Raw genomic sequence first — 26,674 nt, forward strand, 5'->3', positions numbered from 1 at the left:
ATAGATCCCGGACCTTTTGTCTATCGTCGTCTGTCTACCCGAGTTCCCTCGGGGAGGTTGTACTGCCACACCTCGTCTTCCTGATCGGGCGGCGATCGGCAGTTCGATTTTGGCTTTCATGCGGGCAACACAAAACAGTAAACAGTAATTTTCAACTGCTCACGCCTTTGATCGGCCCCCCGCCATTGAAATTGCAAATAGTACGAAGAGGAGCTTTCAACTGTTCGATTTGGCACTTCTATTATCAACTCTCCGAGAGCCGGTGGCGCCAATTGTTTGTTCAAATTGCGTGTTGTTTTTTATTTGTTTTGGAACCGTGGCTTGGCACAGCAGCGATGAGTGCAGCGATGCAGTGAAAGTGTTATCAATTCTTGTTTGTGTATTTTTTTTGTTTTTAATTTGTGGAGCATCACGCGGAGTGCGAACTGTTGTGGCTAATAAGGTGTTACGTTTTGCGCTGAACTGGGCCGCAAAAGCCGTCCATCGGAGGGGGCTATTATTAAATCATTACGGAGGCCAGTGTGGGGCTACATGTGCATTCGGGCACGGACTGTTATTGTAGTTCATCGATTTGAACTAGAGTGATCGTGATCGTGATCGTGATCGTGAGTACCCATCGCTAGGATTCAACCAACAAGAAAAACTATGGAGGCTATTGAAGTTCAAAGTTTGGCGGATTATTCCGTGATAGAGGAAGAGCCCAACTTCAGTTTCCAGATCGATACCAGCACGTTCAGTACGGAAGATTTCAATTTGTTCATTAGTTCGTTGGAGAAAACCTACTCGGGACGCCAATTGTCTCCGATTGTAGACCAAGAGGATGACGATTCTGAAGAAGATAGCCTGTATGACAGGATAGAGTCCAACAAAGAGAGTAGCATCAGTGACTATGGAGGAACAAGTTCCGAGGATGTGTATTCCACATCGTCATCGTCGCTGGAATCTCTCGTCCGATCGGATGCTTCGAGTAACCCCGTTGTTCAGGAGCAATCAATCATCAGTACTCGACCCAGCTTGATGAATATTTTCACATACTTCGATCAAGAAACTACGGTTATGTCGGGAGATGACTCGTTCAATGACTCCATAGAGGAGCCAATCATCAAAGATTTCCCCAAAATTACGGCACCGATCAAGAGGAAAGTGCCGTCGCCGAAAACGGCGCCCATCCCAAGACAGAGATCGGCAATTAAAAATCCACTCCGAGAGTTGGATAAAAATACACTTGCTGAGCCGCAGCCGGTGACTCCTGGTCGGTTGAACCGAAATCTGCTGAAGATTTTCGAAAGTGAAACTCAGTCCCCCAACAATGCAAGCGCCATGCTGAACCCATCGAAACTTCAAACTCTACAACAACAGCAAATCCCATTACCGCGGAAGGCGCCAATTATCCGCAACAAAATTGACCAACCCGTCGAATCTCAGAAGAAAGTGGATAATGACGCGATCGTCGACCACGACGGTCTGAAGCTTCAGGCGGCCAATGAGACCCCTCCGGTCGAGCCGACCGCCGCCAGGGTGTCGTCCACAGTGAAGATCGTGAACGCCACACGGAAGGTAGACTCTCCGCGTCCGGTCCTTTCGGGTAACCCAAATTCGGCCAAATCCGTCCAGCACCATCGCGATCGTGACAAGTGTTTTGTGCGAAATATCAACGACCTGTTCCTGCACTACCGGACCCAGCAGCTGGAAACGTCGCGTCTCGATCAGCACCAGGTCCATCAAGCAATCCAACAGCTCGACAAGTCGGAATCGTCCGAACACCTCAAACCTATGGAGGATCAACCGGACCCAGCTAAGCCAACTCGCAAGAAGACCCCGGAGGAAACCGCTCAGCAAATTCACTTCCGGCTCCAGAACCAAACCTATCGGGTCCAGATGCGCACCCTAATCGACACGCAAAACTTTGTCCACATGACCGCGGCCAACCGGAATCAACTGTTCCACCTGGACAAAATCTTCAATCGCTCCAGTCTCAGCCTGATCCACATGGTCCTTTCGCTGATCCGCGAGAACGTCATGATGGGTGATCGGGTTTCGGTCGAGCTGCAAACCACCGACTACAACCGCTTTGTCCAGATCATGTCGGAGGGATCGTACGGGATTGATTCGATGGCTACCAGCACAATCCGCGAGAATTGTGTTGCCGTAGAAATCTTAGCCGTCGACGATCCAGCTGCCACCACCACCAACAGCAGCAGCAGCAATTCCATCAAGATCGTCATTATTTTCGTAATTGAAACCAATGACGAGTCGACCCAAAAGAAGCAACTGGACACCAGCGACGACAAAGCGAGCAAGCACCATCTGGCCAGCGACTTTCAGATCATCGTGCGGATGCGATTCGAGGTATGCGATGGGGACAGATTAGATTAGATGATTGGTTACGATCAATTTAACGGTTAGTTTGCGTGTACGTTCCGGGATAGAAGCTCAAAGAAGATGCATGATAATTGGCTCGAATCCAATTGGGTAATTTTAAGTTATTCGAAGCTAATTGCGCGAAACAGATTTAATCCACCTTATTGCATCACAGCGTTTTTCACCTACTTGTTATGTTGCGCCCGAAACGATTCCGATTAACCTTGTTTCGTTTTTTTTTTGCTTTCTCTCATTACAGCCCCCGGAGAATGAGCTCCAGAAATCGCACGAAACCGGAACGAACCTGAGCGAACATCAGCTGCGAGTGCAGGCCTCCCTCCAGCGACTGAACATCCCCGACTGGTACAAACAGTACTCGGGCAAGGATGGTGGTGCCAACAATACCTCCGTGGGCAATGCCTCCGGTGGTGGTGCAGCCGGTGCCGGTGGCATCCTGCGGAAGCGGAACTCGGACGTCGGTCGCTGGACCGGACTCAGTTCGAAAACCACCTCCCTCAGTTCGCTCGGATCGCACCGGTCCGATCGGAGTCCCGTCATGCTGAGTCCCTCGGCGCACAGTCATCACGGCGGTCAGACCGGATTTTCCCGGTGGTCCACGTCGCACCTGAACTCGAACCAAACGTCGCCGAGCGTGTCGACCCGGGGGTCCTTCACGAGGGGAGGACTGAATGCCAGTGTGATTTCCGGTTATTCGACGGCCTCGACGACGGCCGGCGCCACCGGCGTACCGGTCGGTGGCAACAGTGCAATCCGGAACTCGTTCCGACAGCCGTACCTGGGCTGGAGGAGTCAGGAGAAACTTGCGCAGCCACGGACACCCGCCGAAAGGTACGTTTGAATTGGTTTAGTATTTTTTAGATAGATTCCCGGTTTTTGTCTTTCATGCCATGCCAATTGATTCCAAGCCATCTATTGATTTCAAGTCAGCATTTAGACATAGGAATTACGATGAAATTATTTTAATTTCATTTAAATTCATGTAGTGTTAAATTGGGTCCTTACTTGAATTTCAACAATCTTTACTAGCAACCAACAATATCCAAAAATAGAAGAACAGGGGATTTTGCAATCTTTAGAGTGATTTCCCCCAGTACAATATCCATCTGTTTAAGGAAGGGCTATTCATGCAACAATTTGCAAAAAGAAGATTTTTTTCAGCATGGGCCGTAGTTTATCCAACGACAAGTGCTGATTCGGTTTTTCATGCTGAATAAATCTTCTGTTTGCAACGATTTACATGCAACATTTTGACGTAGGACTACGTCTGTGATTTCTATATGGGGGTCCACTTTGTGCAAACTGAAAATGAAACATGTAACGAAATTATGAAAGATTTTGAACGTTAATAACTCAGCGACCTGTCGACCAATTTAAATAATTTTATCATCAATCGATCAGATATATTTCTACGCATCGATAGCATTAATTTTCAACAAGAAACTATAGAAAATTGGTAAATATCGAGCATTGACCTAAAGCGTCGAAATAACTAACAAATCCACCAAGGGGAGCGGCTTTAGCTGGGTGGACACTGATATTCTGCGACCTTCCAATCCGACATCAGTTCAGTTCAACCCCTGTCCAGCAACAGACGGGCCGAGACTCTTGGGAGTGCCCATCATTGAACCGAAAAATATGGGATTGTCCGGTCTGATTTGCTGATCCAACTGCCTACTCGTCATCATCATCTTCCAAAGGCTTTAAGCCTGTACTACCATCGGCCCTTTTCAGGGCCTTCAAGATTTTCCAAAAGAGTTAAATTTCTGAACGTGTCCCAATTAAAATTCATATCAAAAGATTCTTTTCAGGGCAATCATAGTCATACTAAAGAGTATAAAAAGAGAGAACCCCGCTCAAATTCCTACAAAAAACACAAGCTCCTGCTGCAGTTAACAAATAACATTTTTTATTATATAATACCACGTAGTCCTACGTCGCCATTGCGTACAAACCCATAGGGCTGTCCCTTGTTGTTTTTTTGATTTTCGGATTTTCTTGGAGTTCTTTTCCGAATCTTTTTCAGCAATCCTTTGAATTTATCCTCAGAACACCTTTTAAAACTCTCCTAATTATCTTTTAAATATAGTGCATTTGGTATCCTCCTCACGGTTGAAACGCAAGTCTATTCAGAATAACCTAAGAATCCCACTCAGAACTTCCTTTCCTATCCCAAGATATACCTTTGAATTCACCTCAAATTTTCTTGGGACTATATTTCAATATTATCTTTGAATTTTGCGCTGGATTTTTTTTTAGGAATCCTCCAAAGCGTTTCCTTTGTATTAACGCTTTAAATCCGTTTAACCCTTATGCAGACGGGTATCCATTTTGTTGTTTAAATTATATGTAGGTGATGTTGCTAAAACGCTAAGATAAACAATCTGGTGAAATTTCAAAAGATTTGGACAAAGAAGGGGCTAATCCGGGGCCAAACACTATTTGCAACTCTTAAAAGGCGATGGGATATCCGGGTACCACGCTTTTTACGAAACTCAAACATCGAGATACAACCAAAAATGTTGTACAAAATCGATGGTTTTGAAGAACAGGGCCAAGCAGGTCACCAGGAAAAACCGGGAAAAACCAGGAATTTCATAAGTCCACCAGGAAAATAATCTTGTTTGTAGAATTTAAATAGATTTTAAATACATAAAATTCAAATGTCAAAGTTTCATTTTATAATCAGGTCAAAACTAACCATTTTGTTCAAGCTAAATCTAAACTAAACATTGATGAACAAAATTTACCCTGAGAATTTAGTAAATAACGCCGACGCGTAACTACTTTGAAGTACCTGATCAACATGTTCAATAAAAAAAGTTCTATTTCTAAAACACTTCAGATAAGGCCTTCGAACTTCATGCAAGTACAGTCAAGATTCTTATAGTACGGTTAATAGGGACCGCACTATAGGAACCGGCATTAACGAATACACGTAGCATATGGGATTAGAGCTAATTGGGGGCAAACGCTTGTTGTAGGATAATTTGAAGAGATAACTTCCTGGTGTCTTCTGAAAAGTTATTAAACAGAAAATTTTCCACTTTTTGGGAACATTAAACATCCGGAAAGTCACGAGTTTGATCCTCTGGAAGACCCGGAATATCCGTAAAAGTGGTCAATTCATAAAACTAATCCTAGAGCTCCGTGGTTTTTTTCTAAACCGCTCATAGACGTCTTATCAGAATGAATTTGGAGTTTTGACCTGAAAATGGACCCAGAGAACCATGGGATGGTCCACCGGAAGATCCGAAACATCCGTAAAAGTGGTCAATTCATGAATCTGATCCTAGAGCTCAGCGAATTTTTTGAAACTAAAGATGATGAATTCGAATTGATGAATTGAATGAATTCAGAGTTGAGTTCAGAATATGGACTCTGGAGACTACGAGTTGGCCCAACGGAAGATCCGGAACATCCCTAAAAGTGCTCAATTCATTAAATGATCCTTGAGCTCCACGATTTTTTAGAAAGCACTCATAGACATCTTATCACAATCAAATCGGAGTTTTGACCAGACAGTTTATACTTGGGACCACGGGATGGTCCATTAAAAGACCCGAAGATCATTTAAAGTGATTAATTCATGAAACTGATCCTAGAGCTCCACGGTTGTTTTTTTTCCAAAACCAATCATAAATTAATATTAATAATAACTCAATAAGACAATGTTTTCAAATGGCTTATTGATTAAATTTTGATGTGATGAATTAAAAATATAAACATTGAGGCTAGTCCCTCGTTAACTTGTAACTCCAAAGAAACATCTCCAATAAGTCAAGGGAAATATGTTCATGAAATCCAAGGAATAATATTCAAAAATTCCGTTTAAAGTGTCTAGAAGTTATTACTAATTAAATACCACCTAGAAATCAGTCATGATAATTAATAAAAAAAAAATGTGTCTATGAGCAGTGCTAAAAAACCACAGAGTGGTAAGATCAGTTTTCTTGACCTATCCACTTTAACGGATGTTCCGGATATCCCAGAGGACCATCAATGGACCCTGTGGTCCATTTTCCAGTCACATCTTCGAGTTCATTCTGATGAGTTGTCTATTATTTTCCAAAGAAGCGTTCGTGATCCCCAGGGTCTATTTTCCGATCATAACTCCGAATTCATAATTATAAGACGTCTATGAGAGTTTACGAAAAAAAAATCGGAGTTCTTGGATCAGTTCTATGAATTGAGCCTTTTTACTAATGTTTCGAATCTTTCGGAGGACCATCCACTGCACAATGGTCCCAAAGCCGTATTTAGGAAGACAAAAATGTTTGCGCCCAAACCTTAAGTTTTAGGAATATAGTGTCTTCGGGAAAGTTTCTTCATATTTTTTGGCCGATCTTCAAAGCAATTTTTCTCAAGACACCAAATGTATATCTCTTAATGAGTTATGATTTTTTTAAACAAGCAGGTTAGGATGGCCCCTAAAAAAAAGATTTCTTCGAATATCTTTTCATAAGTTCATTTCTCGTAAAAACTTTGTTTTGGTTACATTTAGAACTTATGATGACGCATATTTTTGTTCAAGCAACCAAGCTGCTATTTTTTTTTTTTTTTTTAAGAAAATGAATGGTGATTTTCTTCGAAAAAATTGTTCTTTTTAAATGACAATGTCTCTTAATGGAGCAAACTGATTATCAAAGTTTTGATTTCATTTAAAAGATAGTTTTTTTTTTTCATTATTGGTGGAAAAAACTGTGAGAGCGTTTTTTGTTTAAAATATTTAATTTTATATAAAAAAATCTTTTTTTTTAGTCAAAAACTAGTCATAATTTTTAAATAAAGGAGATATCAAATTAACGACTTCTGCAAAAATATGCGTCACAAAAAGTTCTAAAAGTATTTAGAACAATGTTTTTACGAGAGTTAGGGTGGCCCCTAGAAAATCGGCTTTCTTTAAATATTGTTTATACGTTGATCACCAATAAAAATATTTAAAGAAATATTTTCTAGGGGCCAATCTAACCTACTTGTTTAAAATAACCATAAGTCATGAAGCATAAGAGATAAAAATTTGATGCCATTAGCAAAGTTGGTTCAAATTGATTGTTCTACAACTTTTTAGAACACTACATTAGGCTATCTCAAGTAATAAAAAAGGTTGAACTTTCAATTCACCAATTTTAAGGACCACCCTAATTTCAAATCTGCTAAAAAAACGAAGAAACTTTCCCCAAGACACCATATACCTCAAAGTGATGGTTTTGGTGTTAATATTTTTGTCTTCATAAATACGGCTTTGGGACCATTGTGCATTGGTCCCCAGGGTCAATTTTCTGGTCATAACTCCAAATTAATTCTGATAAGACGCCAATGAGTGCTTTCGAAAAAAGCGGACCTCTAAGCTCTTCTTAAACTGATTTTTTTTATGGGTGTTCAGGATCTTCCTGGTGAACCATCTCGTGGTCCCAAAGGTCAATTTTTCGTTTATGCGTTCTTATTCCGGTCACAACTTCAAATTTATTCTGATAAAACGTATATGAGTGTTTTCAGAAAATTCACGGAGCTCTAGGATCAGTCTCATGAATTAACCACTTTAACGGATGTTCCGGATCTTTCGGTGGACCATCTTGTAGTCCCCAGAGTCCATATTCCAGTCAAAACTCCGAATTAATTGCGATAAGACGTCTATGAGCGGTTTCGAAAAAACACGGAGATCTAGAATTAGTTTCATGAATTAACCACTTTTCAGGATGTTTCGGATCTTCCGGTGAACCATCCCGTGGTCTCCAGAGTATATTTTGCGAACACAACTCTGAATTTATTGTGATAAGACGTGGTTGAGTGGTTTCAAAAAAATCCGCGGAGCTAAAGGATCAGTTTCATGAACTGACCACTTTTACGGATATTCTGGATATTATAGTGGACCATTTCGTAGCCCCAGAGTAAATTTTTCGGTCACAACTCCGAAATCATTCTGATAAGACATTTATGAGTGGTTTCGAAAAAATAACGGAGCTCTAGGATCAGTTTCATGAGATGACCACTTTTACGGATGTTCCGGATCTTTCGGTGGACCATCCCGTGGTCCCTAGAGTCCATATTTCAGTCACAACTCCAAATTCATTCTGATAAGACGTTAATGAGTGGTTTCGAAAAATCCACAGAGCTCTAGGATCAGTTTCATGAATTAACCACTTTTACGGATATTCAAGTTCTTCTGGTGAATCATCCCGTGGTCCCGAGAGTCCATATTCCAGTCACAACCCCGAATTCATTCTGATAAGACGTCTATGAGTGGTTTACAAAAAACCACGGAGCTCTAGGATGAATTTCATGAATTGACCACTTTTACGGATGTTCCGGATCTTCCGGTGAACTAACCCGTGGTCCCCAGGGCCCATATTCCGGTCACAACTTCGAATTCATCCTGATAATACGTTTATGAGTGGTTTCGAAAAATCCGTGGAGCTCTAGGATCAGATTCATGAATTGACTGCTTTTACGGATATTCCGGATCTTTCAGTGAACCATTCCGTAGTCACCAGAGCACATATTCCGGTCAAAACTTCGAATAAATTCTGATAAGACGTTTATGAGTGGTTTAAAAAAAATACGCGGAGCTCTAGGATCAGTTTTATGAATTGACCACATTTACGGATGTTCCGGATCTTCCACAGGATTAGACTTGTGTCCTACCGGAAACTGAATTGTCCCAAAAGGTGGTCAACTTTCTGCTTAACAACTTCTCAAAAGACATCAGGAAGTTATCTCTTCAAATTGCCGTACAATCAGTGTTTGGTCCCAATTAGCTCTAATCCCATATGCTACGTGTATTCGTTAATGCCGGATCGACCGTACTATAGGAATCCAAAGGCATCAGTACTATAGGAATCCGGCAAGAACGAATCCGCACTATAGGAATCTCGACTGTACTACAAAATTCGGGAAAGTCTTACAAGTTTCAAGAAAATCCTGTGAACTACTGCGGTCAGGAAATCTCTCCGAACCTCCAGAGAAGTTCTACAAATTTCAGCGAAGTCTTACGAACTTCATGGAAGTCCTTCAATGTTTGGGGAATAAGTACGAATTTTACAGAATTTTCTACAGATTTAATGTAACTTCTACGACATTTAAGCATTGCTTAAAACTTAAGGCTAATCCTATGACACTTATGGATTTTTTCCGAGCTTCAGAGAAGTCTTCAATACTCTTGGGAAGTCCTCTGAACTTAACATAGTTCTCCAAGCTCAAAAAAGTTCTTAGAACTTCCGAGAAGTCGATTGAACTACAGGTAGTCCTACAAAATTCATGGGAGCTCTCCAAATTTCAGGGAATTTCCAAGAAATTAAGGAAAGACCCACAAACTTTTGGAAAACCCTTCGATATTTAAAGCCTTATGAACTTTAGGGAAGCTATTCTAAATTTAGGGTCCTCATATATTCAGTTAAGTCTTTCAAACTTCAGGGAAGTCTTACGAAGTTCTGAGCATTTCTACGAACTTCGTGGTACTTCTACGATATTTAAGAAATTCCTATGAATTTCAAAAATCTCCGAACTTCAGGAAAGTCCTAAGATCTTAAAAAAAGTCCTTCGAATTTCGGGGAAGTCCCATGAAATTCAGGCAATACAAACTTCAATGAACCCCTTAGGAAAGACCTTAACGCTTCAGGGAAGTTCTACGAACTTTAGGAAGTTTCTATGAACTTCAGCAGTCAGTCTTTTAAATAACAAGAGTTATTAAACCAGCGTTGTTTGTGAAACCTTTTAATCATCTGATTTTGAAATCATGTTGTAATCAAAATTCCGCTAAATAAGATCCTTAATCGTTGACAATTTGCGGAAAATTTAAACAAACTGGAAATCCGTAAAATTGTTAGAAGCAAAGGTTTGTTTAAAGAGTCCTCATTCATTTCACACTTCGCAATTTCACCTTGAGATAAACTAGCCCGTTGGCTAAAAATCTCAATAATAAAATTAAAAAAAAAAAAAATCGCAGTTTCAAAAACAGAAATCTCAAGATTTAGGGGTTTATAGATCTCTAAATTTCAGACATTAGGTAGGGCTCCGAGTTAGTCCGTCGTATCTAAGCTTTTCTTCGTCATACACCCCTAAAATCGCTCATTTTACGGGTTATCGCAAATAGTGTCAATCGTAATTAATCTGATGTTTTTGCAAAAAACATGAGTGAAAACGCTTTGCTATTATAGTTTTAGTACATAGAACGGAAATAGGCGCCATGATATGACGAAGTAGCGCGGCTCCCTACTAGCTTCTTTACAGCAAACAATCAGATAAAGATTTCACGGGCATTCACAAGAACCTTAATACCTATTTTGGTTTGTGAAATTCCGCATTGCGCAAAGTATGATGGTATAAGGATTCACTTTATTTGTTTTTTTATTAAAAATTATTTTTTGAATACATGGTTTTTAAAACCAGAAAATTTTTAAATCATTGACCAGGACAACTGACAAGACATTGAGAGCGAGCTTTTGCGTCCTCCCTTTGTCTGCAATCAGATATCCAAGTGCACAGCGAGAAATGCACGCTTTAGGTACCCATACATCATAAATCAAGACCAACAATTGAAATGGCCTTAACTCCATTTTGTAAACGAACCTTGTCGAACTGAAGTCCGCAAAGGCAAACCAACATAATGAACAGGTAGGGGAAATTCTTCTCTACCCGATTGTGGTTTAGGTTTGCGAATGTAGGTTTCGGTTCGCGAGAAAATGGCCTTACAAGGTTTGTTAACAAAATGGAGTTAAGGCCATTTCAATTGCTGGTCTTGAAATGTTCTTCTAATTTAATCTCACACATTCATACCGGTCTTCAAGTATGATACACGTCCAAAGCGTACCAGACTGCTGTTTCCGTGTTCCTCCCGTTTGACGCGTGTCTGCTAATGATTCGCCTTGACACCAGTCCCGAAGTGACGTTTCTCCACACACATTTTGACAGTTCCTTATGGGGTTTTGCGTTGGAGTGAGAGAATAAGAAAAAGTCCACCATGTTTCACACATAGACTGAAAGTTATATATGAGATTACTCTATAGTAGTAAAGAGTTACAGAGCTCTCGTCAACGCCAATTGTGAAAAATTTGTGGTACATATCTAGACCCGCAATTGAAATAGGCGGAACAACCAATCGTAAACAGTGGCTTTAAACACAAAATTCTCGAGAATCAAAACAGTCTCACGCAAACTAACAATGCCATCCGATCAAGGAAGTTTGCTCTATCAGATGACGGTGTTAGATTGCTTGGATGTGCTTTGATTCAGAGTGCAAATCAACTTAACTTATAACAATTTCTAGGATAATAAATTTCATTTTAATTAGCACTGCAATAAACAAAACTGTTATTCGTTCAACTCACTGCATGTATAAATAACAAATTTAGGTTTAAATGGAAAAACAAAATAGGTTTAAATGTAAATGTATACGCAAAAATAAGGCAAATAGGTTTAGATAATCTTTTTCGACATCGTGGCACACCAATTCAGCTTTGTTATAAACACTCTTTGTTCTTCTCCATGATCTCCTTTTGTCAGCTTTCGCTTGTTCAGTTGGTACCGAAGTTTTGATTTGGAGGTACGCTCACAGAGGGTTTGCAACAGTTGTTATTTCTTAAAATTTAGTCACTTAAGACACTTTTTATGACCAATGTTGAGAGTAAAGAATATGCTTTTAGAAAATCACATGAAAATGCTTGATTTGTTTAAAAAAATTGTGTATGAAAGATTCATTAAAAATCAGCGTGTAAAATCTTACAAGAATAGTTTCGAAATGACGGTAACGTTAACTGTTCAACTGGTGTGACAAAATCAGTAATATTTTCATCTTTTTTTTTTTTTTTTGAACTCCGTGATCTAGACATTTGTTTCAAGTCCGTTATGTTCAAAATTCATTCAGATGATAAAATTTCAATTTTTTTTCCAAAGCTTGTGATCTCGAAATAGTCATAGACTTATCACAAATTGTGTGAGGTGTCGAAAAACAATTCTGGTCACAACATTCTGACTTTTTTCTTTGTGATCGTAAAAGTTTTCAAGCCTAAACTGTTGAAAATTGGTCTGGGCAAGTTTTCAAGCTCTAGATATTTAAAAAAAACCAGAATTTTTAAAAATATTTTCAGTCCGGTTGCTCTAATGTTTTTTTTTTATTTGAAATTTTGTGGTACCCCTCCCAAGTAACATTGCAGGTTTTATAGTGGTTTTAAAGCATGCTACTAGTCTAAATTATGGTCTACAGAACTCTCATAAAACCAAAATTGTTAGTTGGGCTGTTTACTGTACTGCAATCTGACCACCATTTAATGAGTGGACAGCTAATTGCCTGGACACGTCCTTTCCCAGTCGGATATGATACGGTTTATGAAACCAACTACCTTTCCAGGATTAGCAGACCAAATTCCACTAGGTTGTAAGATAACACTACGAAGAAATTTAGAACTACGCCTGTGTAATGCACCGCAACTGCAGAGCAGATGTTCCGAGGTTTCACGTACTATGCTACAGAAACGGCAGATATCGCTCTGAACCCGACCAATGTTCTTCAAATGATATCTACTCGGACAGTGCCCAGTTACTAGGCCAGTGTATATACTAAGAGCCCGTTTATTGAGCTCAAAGAGCTTTTTAGTATGTGTTATATAATCTTTATTCTTCCAAGCGTTTGAGTTCCATTTATACCGTACAGTTTGATGTTCCACAGTATGGTTCTGGGCCAATAAACGGTGAATTGGAACCTAATTTTGCGAGATCGTCTACCCTTTCATTCCCTTCAATGCCACAGTGTCCAAGAACCCAATATAAGTTTACTGAGTTCTGTTTGCACAGCTTTCGCAACAAGAGAATACATTCCCAGACAATCTTTGATGTACATTTGTAAGCACTAAGCGCTTTTAGTGCTGCTTGACTGTCAGAAAAAATACAGCTATTTGCACATCTATATTTTCTCCTTAGGCAAACACTTACACATTCAAGTATGGCCACGATTTCCGCTTGAAACACTGTTGAACAATGTCCCATCGCTACTGAAATATTTGTCCCAGGGCCAAAGATTCCTGCACCTGTTTGTGATCCAATTTTTGAGCCATCTGTGAAAAATAGGATCGAGCCTTGACGCGAACGCTAGGACCACCGACTACCCAATCCGAACGCAACATTTAACATACGTTGAAGGGAGTGTCATAATTGTCCTCTGGTTTCATCCAATCTCCATTCATACTCATCACTGGTCCTCTTTGGAAGTATTGTTAAATGCTTACGTGATCAACCAGGTTCACCAGGCATGACTTTTTTAGACCATTTGAGCCTTAGAGCACTTCTTTCCGCTTCTAGTTGCACGTATTCATTCAAGGGCAGTAGATTGAGAATTGCATCTAACGCTTTTGATGGGGTGCTGCGCATCGCACCCGTTATAGCAATACATGCTAGACGTTGTAGTTTTTCCAGCTTCCTCTGTGCGGTAGCCTCTTTCGTTTTTGGCCACCACACTAACGAAGCATAAGTTACTTTTGGACGGATTACTGATGTGTAAATCCACATTGTCATTGTTGGTTTCAAACCCCATTTTCTACCAACAGTTTTGGAGCATAACCACAGGGCACTGGTTGCTTTGTTGATCACAGAATCAATCTGAGCATTCCAATTCAACTTGGGAACCAATATAACTCCTAGGTATTTGACCTGTTCACTAAGATGGATCTGTTCTCCTCCAAGCTTGAACTCCTTTAGGTTGAACTTCCTCTTTCTAGTAAAAGGAACGATTACTACTTTTGACGGATTAATGTATAGGCCCTCCTTAATACACCAAGATTGGGTAAACTTTAGAGCTTGTTGCATTCTTTCTGAAATGATAGCGTCAAACTTTCCTCTAACTACGATGACTATATCATCCGCAAAGCCCAAAACTTCGAAACCTTCCACCTCTAGGCTTCTTAGAAGATCATCTACAATTAAAGACCACATTAGTGGTGAGAAGACTCCTCCTTGAGGACAGCCTTTCGTTGCCTTTACTGTTATAGATGAGCTTCCCAGCCCAGAAGTGACTTTTCTTTTTGCAGGCATAGTATGAATCCAGTTGACGATGTGCGTGTCGAAGTTCCTTTTCTTCATGGCGTCAACCATAGAATAATAGGATGCGTTGTCAAAAGCTCCTTCAATATCCAAGAAAGAACAAAGTGCGATTTCTTTAACTGAAAGTGATTTTTCGATTTTAGTTACCAAAGTATGGTGAGCAGTAACTGTTGATTTTCCAGATTGATACTCAAACTGAAAATTAGATATTGGATGCGTTAACATGTAAGTTGAATTGATGAAGTCATTCAACACCTTTTCCATAGTCTTCAGTAAAATTGATGAGAGACTAATGGGCCTATATGCTTTTGGCTGCGTTTTATCACGCCTTCCGTTTTTCGGTATGAATATAACTCTTACCAATGTAGTTTAATCTTAAACTCGCCATATAAATCTTAGCTAGAGACGGAATCAGCATTGTTTCACCGTTTTGAAGGAGTGCCGGGAATATGCCATCCACACCCGCAGATTTAAAAGACTGAAAAGATCTCACAGCATTCTCCACTCTGGCAATTGTGAAAATTTCATCAGCTATATCTGGTCTGGTGTGTTCTGTTCTCTGAGACACTGGCGAGGTCTCTATAGAACACATTTCACCAACAGAATCAGAAATATCTGATTCCACACACAATACCGAACCTGGAACATGTGTTTCCATCATTAAATTTAAACTTTCCGAGGGAGATTTGGTAAAACCTCCATCATGACATTTAAGATTACCAAATTCAATCGTATGGTCTTTCGCAAGAGTTTTCTGTAATCTCGCGACTATAGGAGTACTGTTTATATTTTCACACATTTGAATCCAAGATCGCCTCTTAGATTTCCGTATTTCATTATTATATTCAGATAGGGTTTTCTTATATTGAGTCCAATCAGAAGTGATTTTCGCCTTATTGAACATCTTACGTGAAGCTTTCCGAAGGCGTTCCAATTTCAAATTCCACCACGGCACATCCCTGTTAGAAGACGACCGTTTGATAGGACAGCTACTGTTGTAGGAATTTATAATTCTTTCGTTTAACTTTTCAGAAAATGATTCCAATTGTTGGATAGAATCAATCTTTACGTCGTTTGTAAATATATCTGAATATTAGCACTGTGCATATCGATCCCTGTTTGTTTTCCTAGGATCTCTGCAGAAGGTGGTAAATCACCTCCACCCCATTCAAACATGATGATGATCATAAACAGAAAGTGAGATTTCATCTGACACACGCCATTTTCGAATCTTCTCAGAAATTACAGTGTTGAAAAATGTCAAGTCTAAAACTTCCTGTCTAATGGCATTTGAAAAAGTAGGTTCATTTCCTTTGTTACATATGTCTATATTATAAGATGAGAGAAATTCCAAAAGGCACTCACCTCGACTGTTGATGTCTGTACTACCCCACACGGTATGATGCGCATTTGCATCACAGCCAATGATGAACGACTTGTTGTATTCTCTGCAATATTGGACTAATGAGGCGATCTCAGGAGGAGGTACCTCAGGAGCATCACCAGGAAAATAAGCCGAAGCAACTACAATCTCGGTTTTTCCCTTGGTGGTTGGTAACTCAACCATGACTGCAACGATGTCCCGTTTGATGAATTCTGTAATAGGGTAGCATTTCAATGTTTTATTAACCAGAATAGCAGTTCTAGGTGAAGTCTGCTTTTCGTCATAGTATACCTCACATGCGTTTATTTCAAGTAATCATTTTGTTCGACCATTTTCCACAGAGATGGCGCTGTTCCGCTGGTAGGATGTGAAAAAAATCCCCATTTAGAAATTGAGAGAAGTGGGAATAATTTGCTTTCGGTGAATATTCAGGTAAACAAAAGTTAACGACAACCTAAAGAAGTTAGTCAGGGACTTTGTCGTTCACTGATTTCCTGGCAATTATTGTTAAGCCAGCTATAATTAAATATATATTATTTCCCCCCATAAAGTTTTACCTGCTCCCCAGAGAGCCAAAACATTCAAATTTGTGAGAGAAAATTTGCTCTCAGTAGTTCAATTTCTCAACATGCCATGTATTTTAAGGACGTTCTATTTGTGATTTCCCTTTCACAGATTACAAAATATAGTAGAGTACTTGACACTTTCATATTCTGCACACATATTCTGTCCATCCCCATTCATAGAAATCGGTGGGAAATCCTGTGAATATGTACAATAGGAGGGACTTCGGATGTTAATATAAATGCATTATATATTTACCAGACATGCTTTGCACTGCACCTCTGTGAACAATTATCGGAAAACAGATTATGTGTAGTTTCCGATAGATGTCACCGCCAACAACAGCAGTGACATCTTATGGAACATGAATGCAGAAGCTTGACAAAATGATTAATTGGCATAGTCACTAAATACATGTTCATACACTTCTGAAAATGTTGATATGCCGCATGCCTAGTTTTTGTTTAATTTTGAGATTGACCACTTCATCCGGGGTCTCCGGAATCTGTTCCAGCTCTGGACAATGGATGGTCGATTCTTAAATTTGTATTCGCCATACTTCCGTTTTTTTTTTTGCTGAACATTGTTCGGTTCTATCTTATTGTTTGAGCTTCGTATTAAGCATGGGTGCCTAGGTTCCCCGTTGCCCTTTAACGGTGGAAAAATCGAGTTAAATTATCCCACATTTTGCATAGTTTTTCAGTCCCAGATTGATTTTTTCTAAAATAGTCTAAGACTCTAAACATATGTCGAAATCAATCAGAGATTTTTCTTTATTCCCAAATTTACTGATTATTTTCGTTTATTACGCTGAACCAATGGTGTTTTAACATCAAACGCATGGAAATTGACTTTACGCGCCACAGGCAGCGGCACTAGATAGCAAATGAGAACGACCCAAATTTTAGTTTAGTTTACTCATAATCGCCAAAAGTGCAGGAACCAGGGGTTGAAACAGTTGACGTTTTTTACTACACTCGCTTCGATGTCGTGTGCGGCAGGCTGTTTGTGTTCGTACACTCATGCTCTGCCGTCGTCTCTCTCACAAGGGCTGGTAGCAGGTCACTTTTTAGTGACTTGGTCACTATTTTAAAGCCAGTCACTAAAAAGTCACTTTTTTCATCAAAAGGTCACTAAAGTCACTATTCCTTAAAATTTAGTCACTAAAGTCACTTTTTACGACCAATGTTGAGAGTAAAAAAAGAATACTTTAAAACTCACATCAAATTACAGATTCATTTGTTAACAAATGTGTGTTAGAAAGATTTATTAAAAATCAGTGTAAATTCTGATGGACAAGAAAACTTGCGAACAGACGGAAATGATAACTGTAAAATTGATGTTGACGAAATCACTAATATTTTGATTTTTTTTTATCTCGAATTGGTTATAGACCTATCACAAAATGTCAGAGGTTTCGAAAAAAATTTCTAGACCTAATAGCCTGACTATTTTCCTTAAAGATCTTGCAAGTGTTCCAAGCCTAAAATGTCAAATAGTAGTCTAGAAAAGTGTTCAAGCTCTCGAAATTTTTTCAAAGGTCAGAAATTTGAATAATGTCTAACACCCGGTAGCTTTAGCATTTGTCCAAACACCGAGAAAAAATCATGTCACAGAATCAGGAGTTCCTTTTTAAGTCCATTAAATTGTAATGCATTTTTTCGTACTAATAATCCGGTGTTACGAAAACAATTTTCCAGGTCTAGGTTTTAGAAAAACGAAATATGTCCATGATCATAACATATTTTCTATGTTTCAGAAGCCTTTCAATTGTTCAAGGACTGTTAACTTACATTCTACAATGTACAAAATGTATAAAATATAGAAAATTATTTCAGGCCTTACCATTTTCTCAATTTGGTTGTCTTAGAGATCTTGAATTTTTAAGCCCAGCATTAAAAAAAAAAAATAGTCCAAAACTCTAAAATGCATCCCTAAATCCCTTATTTGTCACGATCGAAACACATTCAAATTTTGTTCGGTAAGATCCTTTCACTGCATTATTTTATGATTCTTCAATATTGCACGAATATTTACAAATTACACACAACTACACACAGTAACTCGGAGCGTTTGGTACGGTATGTCCAAGCATCCTTCAACCCCTGTAGATTCAAGAAATGTTCCCATTCATTTCCAAGAATCATCTTTGCGGCAAATACAGGGCTGTTACAACATTCGATTTTCGCGGATTTGAACATTCAGTCGCGAAAATCGCGGAAACATTAAATGATGTTGCGAAAATCGCGAAGGGACTGATGTGCTGTCACAAAAATTGTGGAATTCATTGTAACCTTTCCGTCCCGGATTATTTTGCTGTCATGAATTTTGTTGTTCATTTGGTTCTCAATTTTTTACCGGTTCAAACCAAACACCCTGTAAATAATCGAAAAATGATCTCAATTCCATAAGTCACACCGGACTAACACGGAAATTCCCGGAGGTCTGTCCAATGTGAGACATTTTCCTTTTTTCCAATATGAACATAGCATTTTTCGTTGTCAAATCACAAACGAATCGTATATATGCGAGTAATTGCCATGTATACCGGATATTCTAGGTTCTCGAAATCGTCCTTGAGTTCAGTTGATTTGTTCTATCAAGACTCCAATAATGTCTGTAGTATCGAAATATGTCCAAACAGATTCAAAGTGTCTATGTGGATTGTAGGTTCTGAAATCATTCTGGAGATCAGATTATTTTTCTACTAGATCACCCAAGACTAATTCAATATCTGTAGTATCGAAATATGCCCAAACAAATTTGCAGTGTCTATGTGGATCATGTCTACCTATTTCCGCGTATGCCAATTGTTCTAGGATTTCCAAATCGATATTTCGATACTACAGATATTATCCTAGTCTTTGTGTATCTAGTAAAACAAATCATCTGAACTGCAGAACGATTTGGAGAACCTAGATCATCTCGTATACCAGATGGATTATTTATTTGTCGTCAATCAGTGTAGACCGTTTTTCAATAGTGCTGTTTCCTTATATGCTATTTTAAAACAAACGTTCTATTTGAAATTTGTCAGTAAATGTAGACTGCATATACAAATATCTAAAAAAATAAAAATTGTTTTAAACTTAACGAGATGAAATCCTAGCAGTTATTGTTCTCCTTACTGTATCTTTAGACATTGTTAGATCTATATGCTCACAATAATTATTATACACTCTCATCATTCTTTTAATTGGTCCATTTTACCAAAAATTTTTGAAATACATTAAAAGTTATTAACATGCGTGATGGTACGTAAAAATTTAATCTTGCTAATATTTTTTTCTGAATTTACGCGTTGTGAGATAATATCATTAACAAAGGAAATCATGGAAATTGTAGAAAACATTAATTTCATTTTTAAAACGTAGCAAATCATTATTGTTAAAGATTTCCATGTACAGTTTCATATCGTCAGCATATATGAGCACATTTAAGCGATTCAACACAAACTTCACATTATCCACAAATAAAATAAATAATAAAGGACCTAAATGAGATCCCTGTGGAACTCCCGAGGTAACATTAACTGGCGAGGACATTTTTCCTTTAAAGTGGACCATCTGTATTCTTTCTGTCAAGTATGATCCAATCCATTTTAAAAGTGTACTTGTCATACCTAAACTTTTTAATTTAAAAAGAAGTAAGGGAATGTCTACTCTGTCAAAGGCCTTACTTAAGTCAGTGTACACTGAAGTCTTTTTTTACACGGTTTTTTTTTACTCGGGTTTTTTTACACGGTTATTTTTACACGGTTTTCCACGATTTACACGGTACGTTTTTAACGATTTCTCGACAACGATACAACCTATCGACTTGATTCCAACCACATTATCCGTTTCAAGCTATAGGTAATCGAATGGCATACTTAGAAAAAATCACAATTTTTGGTGCAAATACAGAAATTTTTAAAATATGTCTGTATGGACCATATCATGCTTTAATTACAAATGGCATCAAAATCCGAGTTTTTAAAAACATTTAAGCAAGCGAAAAATCAAAATCTCGTAGGTTTTTTTTACACGGTACGTATCCCCCGTGTAAAAAAAGACCTGAGTGTATACCCGTAAAAAAAGTACCTTAGAGGTACAATGAAATGTATTGTAACCATACAATATAATTTATTGTATTCACAATAAATCGTACTGTCTACAACAATAAAATAACCATAGAATTTATAATTTCCACAATAGAATCTATGGTAAATGGGGAAATCTACAATAGAACAAGGGGGTTGTTATGTATCTTAACCATACGAAAAATCACTTTTTTCCGAACAAACTTGAGCCATTTACCGAAAATTGTAATGATGTTCTATTATTGAAAATCCTTACAATATGGGACGTATTTTACATCTATTGTAATAACAATATGTTAAAATTTATTGTACAATATACGTAAAATAAGATAGGTTGTTGACAATAGAACTGAATTTTTTTTTATGGTAATTGTATGGTTATTTTTTTCCGGGTAAGTTTTCAACAGTATTACCTCTATCCATTGCTTCAATGGAAAAGTTTACAAATTCCAACAGATTAGTAGACGTTGACAGACCTTTAAAAAAACCATGTTGATTATTTGAAATGCGATGCTTAACCTGGTTAAATATTTTCTGGTTAACAATTGCTTCAAACATTTTAGGAATGCATGACATAATTGCAATACCTCTATAGTTTTTAATGTATGACCGTTTGCCAGATTTAAATATTGGGACTAAAAATGATTTCTTCCAAATTTTTGGAAAATCACCTGTTTTGAGAGATAAATTGTAAAGCCAAAACAATGGTTTAACAAAACTAGTTGCTATTTTTTTTTCAATAAAAATGGAGGTATTTCATCAGGACCAGGTCCTTTGCCGGCATCGAGACTTTCAAGAATCATAAAAATTTCGTTAACAGTGATATTATTTCCCTTTGGTTTGTTTTTTTCCTTCGACCTTGTTTTACGTGCTGAGCACCAATGCTACCGACGTGCCAGGAAGGCAGCTCACACACCTGGACCCTACCTATCGACCCATCAACTCATGAACCGGGGACCAACGGCTTTACTTCCCATCCGAAGGAAGGCGTGATCAGAGATGTTATGCCTCAGAACATCCCGGCGGCGCCGACTGGTATTTAACCCAGGCCTGCTGGGGTGAGAGGTAATCACGCTTACCACTACACCACTGGCGCCGTTCAGTGATATTATTAACTGATACGTAATTTTCCTGAAACATTATCCATATAGACAGTATGAATCTGTGGACATATTTTGATACTACAGACTTCATCCCAGTCATGGTTGATCTAGTAGAATAAATCATCTGAACTCCAGAACGATTTCTTCTTCTTATTATTAGTATTTCAAGCTTATTGATTTGTGCATATTAACTTATTGCGTGCTCTCAACTTAGTGTTCTAAATACACTCCCAAAGTTATTAATTGAGAGCTTTCGATGCCAATACCAATGCATGCATTTGTATATTGTGTGGCAAGGCAAGCACAATGATACTCTATGCCCAGGGAAGTCGAGAAAATTTCCGCAGCCTCCGGCTTAGTAATACCGTTCCTTTACTGACTAGGCTATGAGGCTCAGAACGATTTGGAGTACTTAAAACATCTGGTATACAAGACAATAGTTCATGCATGATCCACATAGACACTGTGCATCTGTCTGGACATATTTCGATACTAAAGACATTGTCCTAATCTCGGTTGATCTAGTAGATCAAACTAACTGAACTTCAGGACGATTTGAAGAATTTTGAACATCTGGATTACTCGGAAATAGATCATGCATGATCCACATAGATACTGTGCGTTGTCTGGAAATATTTCAATACTTAAGACATTATTGCAGTCTTGGTTGATCTATTAGAACAAATCAACTGATGTCCTGAACGATTTGGAATAATTTCCGGTATACATAGTAATAAGTCGCGCATGATCCACAAAGTCACATATACACGATTCGGTTATGATTTGACAGCGAAAAGAGGTAGGTTCATATTAGAAAAGAAATATCATGAAAATTTCTCACCATTGGACAGAACCCAAGGAATATCCGTGTAAATACAGAACCGCAACGGGACCAACAATTGTGTTGAAACTCTGGTAATTTCTCGATTATGTGCAGGGTGTTTGGTTTGAATCGGTCAAAAATTGAGAAAACTAGAGCCAAATTACTACAACATTTAGGACAGCAAAATACGTCTCTGGTTAATGTTCAAAAAAAAATTGCATTTCAAATGAAAATGCATTAATTTTTTTTAAATAATATTTCATCAAATCTAGGCCGGTATTATTAAATAGAATCTCATAATTTAAGGGTGTTTTGTTATGTTCACTAATTACTCAGAATTTATACTATACATACATAACTATCATACAATGTTATTTTTTTTTAATTCGAAGATTACAAACGATACTCCTTTAGCTCAGTCGGTAAAGGCGCAGCTACAAACTAAGTCCATGCTGGAGGCGACTGAGTTCTATTCCCGTCCGGTCTATTAATTTTTTGGGTTGGAAAAATTCTCTACTTCCTTGGGCATAGGATGGTACAGGCATAAAAAGCTCTCAATTAAAATGTGAAAGTACTTCAAAAAACACTAAGGCACAAATCTAATATGATATAAGCAATAAGCTTGAAATGTCATGTAGAAGTGTACAAATGCTATTTTTAGGCAATGAAAATAGTCGCGGATTAGTATTTGAAGTCGCGGATTTCTTTTGAGAAATCGCGGATTTCGCGGATCAAATTTAGAAAATCTTGTAACAGCCATGCAAATACAACGCAGTAGGCCTGGCCATATTGATGTTTATATCATATCTCAGATATGCTGCAAACATCAATTAGACAAGAAAAATTATTAGACCTCATCTAATCTAATCATTTTCCAGGATGCTTTCTCGAACTGGCTGCGTTTGTATCAGATTAGATTAGATTAGATCGCGAAACATTCAAATTTTGTTTTATATCCGTGATCTTTCCATCTGGTATAATTTTCTTCGCTCCATAATAATGAGATGTTTTTTAAACTGCGATCTTCATCCTAGATATTTAAAATTGACTGTCCTAAAATTGTCAAAATTTGGCTAAATCTTTGAATTTGAACATTTTTCTCTATTCCTCAATTTTGTGATCTAATCATCAATGTGTGATGTGGATCTAATATCAACTTAGTAAATAGTTTGTTTAAAAAAAAACTTATTCAATTCATACTTATTTTTTGAGAACAATGGGATCCTTAAACCGTTTGTTTTATTTTTTTAGAAACATGAAAAATGCGCATGATTGTTTTGTGAGTTAATAAAATTTCTCGAAGTGGCAATCGCAATCAACGGAAGATTGAAACCATGTCTTTCTGATCAATCAATGTCACTATTGGTCACTTTTTATTGTTTAAAAGTCACTATTTAGTCACTATTTTCGTTATTTTAGTCACTAAAGTCACTACTATTGAATCACATACTCACTACCAGCCCTGCTCACACAACACAAACGGTAGAACAACGCAAAAAGAAAATTATCAAACAACTAACATATCAGGCATAACATTTGATAACGGCACAAAAGCATTTGTAAACAAACTTTCTAAGGCCCTTTACACGCGAAACAAAGTACGCACACGCAAACCAACAACATCATCAGACAGGAGCAACTATCTCCTTTCCGAAAGTGGTGTTGGTTTGCGTGCGTGTACTTTGGCTCGCGTGTAAAGGGCCTTAGAAAGTTTGTTTACAAATGCTTTTGTGCCGTTATCAAATGTTATGGCTGATATGACATGGAGGTTTTGTTCTAATTCCACAATTTGGAGTAAATTAAACCATTTCTGATCAAAAATGTTATTACTAGGACATCGTTGCTTGCTATTTTCAAAATTCACACAAGCACAGCATCAGCAGCTCTTATTATGAGAAAAAACTAAAATACATACATTCGTGACGGCCTTCGGCGACAGTGTCGTATGACAGAGCCTGTCATATGACATTTTAGTTTGGTACTGTAATTTGATAGCTTGTTTTGCAAGTGTCGGAAGCAAAGGCAGTCGATTATCACAGAAAATGCGTCGACTACGGTGACCGTTTACAAGACTGGCAGGTACTCAGCGATGAGTAAATTTGCTTCATGTTTTTCTGTGAAAAACCTGAAAAAATCTGCCGGAAAATGAGGAAAATTGACGAAAATGTTACTCAGTCTAGGAGTAGTACCAATAGACTGAGTGAATCTAATCTTTACTTCTCTCATGTTCGGGATTTTTTCCAGGACCAAACTGGAAAAACCTGGAAAAACATGAGGCAAATTTACTAATCACTGAGTTCTTGCACTTTGTGTGATTTATGAGTAAACAAAACTCAAATTTGGGTTGTTCTCATTTGCCGTGTACCAAGTAAGAAAATTTAACTTTAAATTGACCGCTAAAGAATCACCATCGCCAGGCCATTTTCACAGAGATGCCGCTGTTCCACTGGTAGGAAGTAATAAAAGCCTCCATAGAGAAAGAACTGTCGCACGGCATGTTTTGTTGTAAAAATACAATTGTTCCCTGCAACAGGTTCCCCCGGGGGTATCCTGGTGGTTCAGACGGCGGCTAATGTGGTCAATATTCACTTCAAATCTATAGAATTGTTGAAAAGTCACGAGAAATTGGCGGTAGCGCGGCATGATTTGATGTAAAAACGCAATTGTCCCCTGCTTCAGGTTACCTCGGGGGCTTCCCGTAGGTTCCTAAAGGGGCCAATGTGGTCAATGATGCATTTAAAGTTTATAGAAAGCCGATTCACGAAAAATCATGAGAAAGAGCTGTCGCACGGCATGTTTTGAGTGATTAAAAGATCTGACCGCCTTCAGAACCCTCCATCAGAACCGATTTCTGGGAAATGGTCATATTTCAATTTTAGTACTTGGTATTTAATTCACTTTGGAAATGATTCTTCTTTTCTTGCTGTGTATTCACTAAAAATATACATGTTGAACTAGCATCCTATAAAAACTCGCATCACAAATTTAACCAGTTAGACAAGCCCGCCGGAATCCCGGAACATCTCCAGTATCCGGTGACCATGTTTATTTTCGTGGCGAGACCCTAGAACTGTATTAGTTTTCCAATCGAATGCTTTCGAAAGAATTAAAATATCATCATATATGACGAAGTTACAACACTCCAAAGATGACCAAAAAATTGCTTATCCTGTAGCTCCTGCTATGTACTATGTACTATGTACTAGATACTATGTATGGACTATTTTCAAATACATCTTTTCCCCCCAATAATTTCATGGAGTTAGCGCTTGTGAATAGAACTACCGGCAAAAATGATCATAAATAATAAGACACACACACACGTTTTTCATCCAACCAGGCTCGCATCCTCCCTGTTATCGCAACAGAAGCAACAGCAGCATCAGCAACACCAACAACAACATCAACATCAGCACCAGCAAAAGGTAGATCCAGTGGTAACACCGGAGATCCAGTCATCCATCAAAGAGGTCACCTCTGCGATTGTACATTATGTAAATGACCAAACCAACCGACACTCCCGCAGTAGATCCACTAGTCCAAGCCAAAGGTGCGTATTCAATTATCAATTCTCGTCACCCACGAATCGATTGATTTCTTCATTGCCTTTTTTTAGATGTTGGCTAGAAAGTTCATTCGTCGGAACCAAACCACTGGACTCACCCCAGACGCCAATGATGGACGGCAATAGCAGCTCAAGCCAGGTCGTCGTCCTGCAGCAGACCCAACAGATAACCATTAGCACCAGTAACAACAATAGTAGCACGGTGGTGGCCGGAGACCACTACCGGTACAATGCCGGACGGATGAATGGCGTCGGTGAGTCGACACTGATCTAGAATCAGCTTGATATTCTCTACTTTACATTTGCTACACATACACTCACAAGAAAAAAAAAAGAACTATGATAGGAGAGATAGCGATAGAGAATTTCTCTAGATCGTTTGAAGTTTTGTTCGTTTTATAATTTTTAATCTGAGCTGAAACATTTACACACACACACACACTCTCTTTCTTGTTACTACTGTTTAGCGATATTGGTTCCGTAGTACGTTTATAGTTTCTGCGTTCGAATAAGATTTTACCATATTTTTTGGTTAGCTTAAATAGCGACAGCAAAAGGATATGTGAGGCGCTAATCGAAGGAGTTTTTAGGTTTAGTTCGATTATTTTTTCTTTTAGTTCGAATTTAAGTTATTTTCGGCTTCTTTTCGGATCAAATAATGCTTTGACAAAGCGGTCAGAATGATTCAATCCATTTATTCTATTACGAATCTGTTTACGGACATCTTACTTTTGCTTCCGTCGAG

At 38.4% G+C, this 26,674-nt stretch overlaps 1 protein-coding gene across 1 annotated transcript in view; it reads left to right on the forward strand.

Moving 5' to 3' along the window:
- The window catches only part of LOC135700605 (uncharacterized), a 474,339-nt gene that overhangs the window by 413,577 nt on the left and 34,088 nt on the right, over positions 1-26,674 (forward strand). Inside the window, exons 5-7 of the mRNA XM_065221151.1 lie at positions 2,621-3,210; positions 25,705-25,914; positions 25,981-26,201. Coding sequence (XP_065077223.1) covers positions 2,621-3,210; positions 25,705-25,914; positions 25,981-26,201 — 1,021 coding nt within the window. The remainder of the gene's footprint in view (positions 1-2,620; positions 3,211-25,704; positions 25,915-25,980; positions 26,202-26,674) is intronic.

Source organism: Ochlerotatus camptorhynchus, unplaced genomic scaffold (assembly GCF_037179485.1).
Source record: "Ochlerotatus camptorhynchus isolate MF236.1 unplaced genomic scaffold, CSIRO-AGI_Acam_v1.1 ptg000012l, whole genome shotgun sequence".
Lineage (NCBI taxonomy): Eukaryota > Metazoa > Arthropoda > Insecta > Diptera > Culicidae > Ochlerotatus > Ochlerotatus camptorhynchus.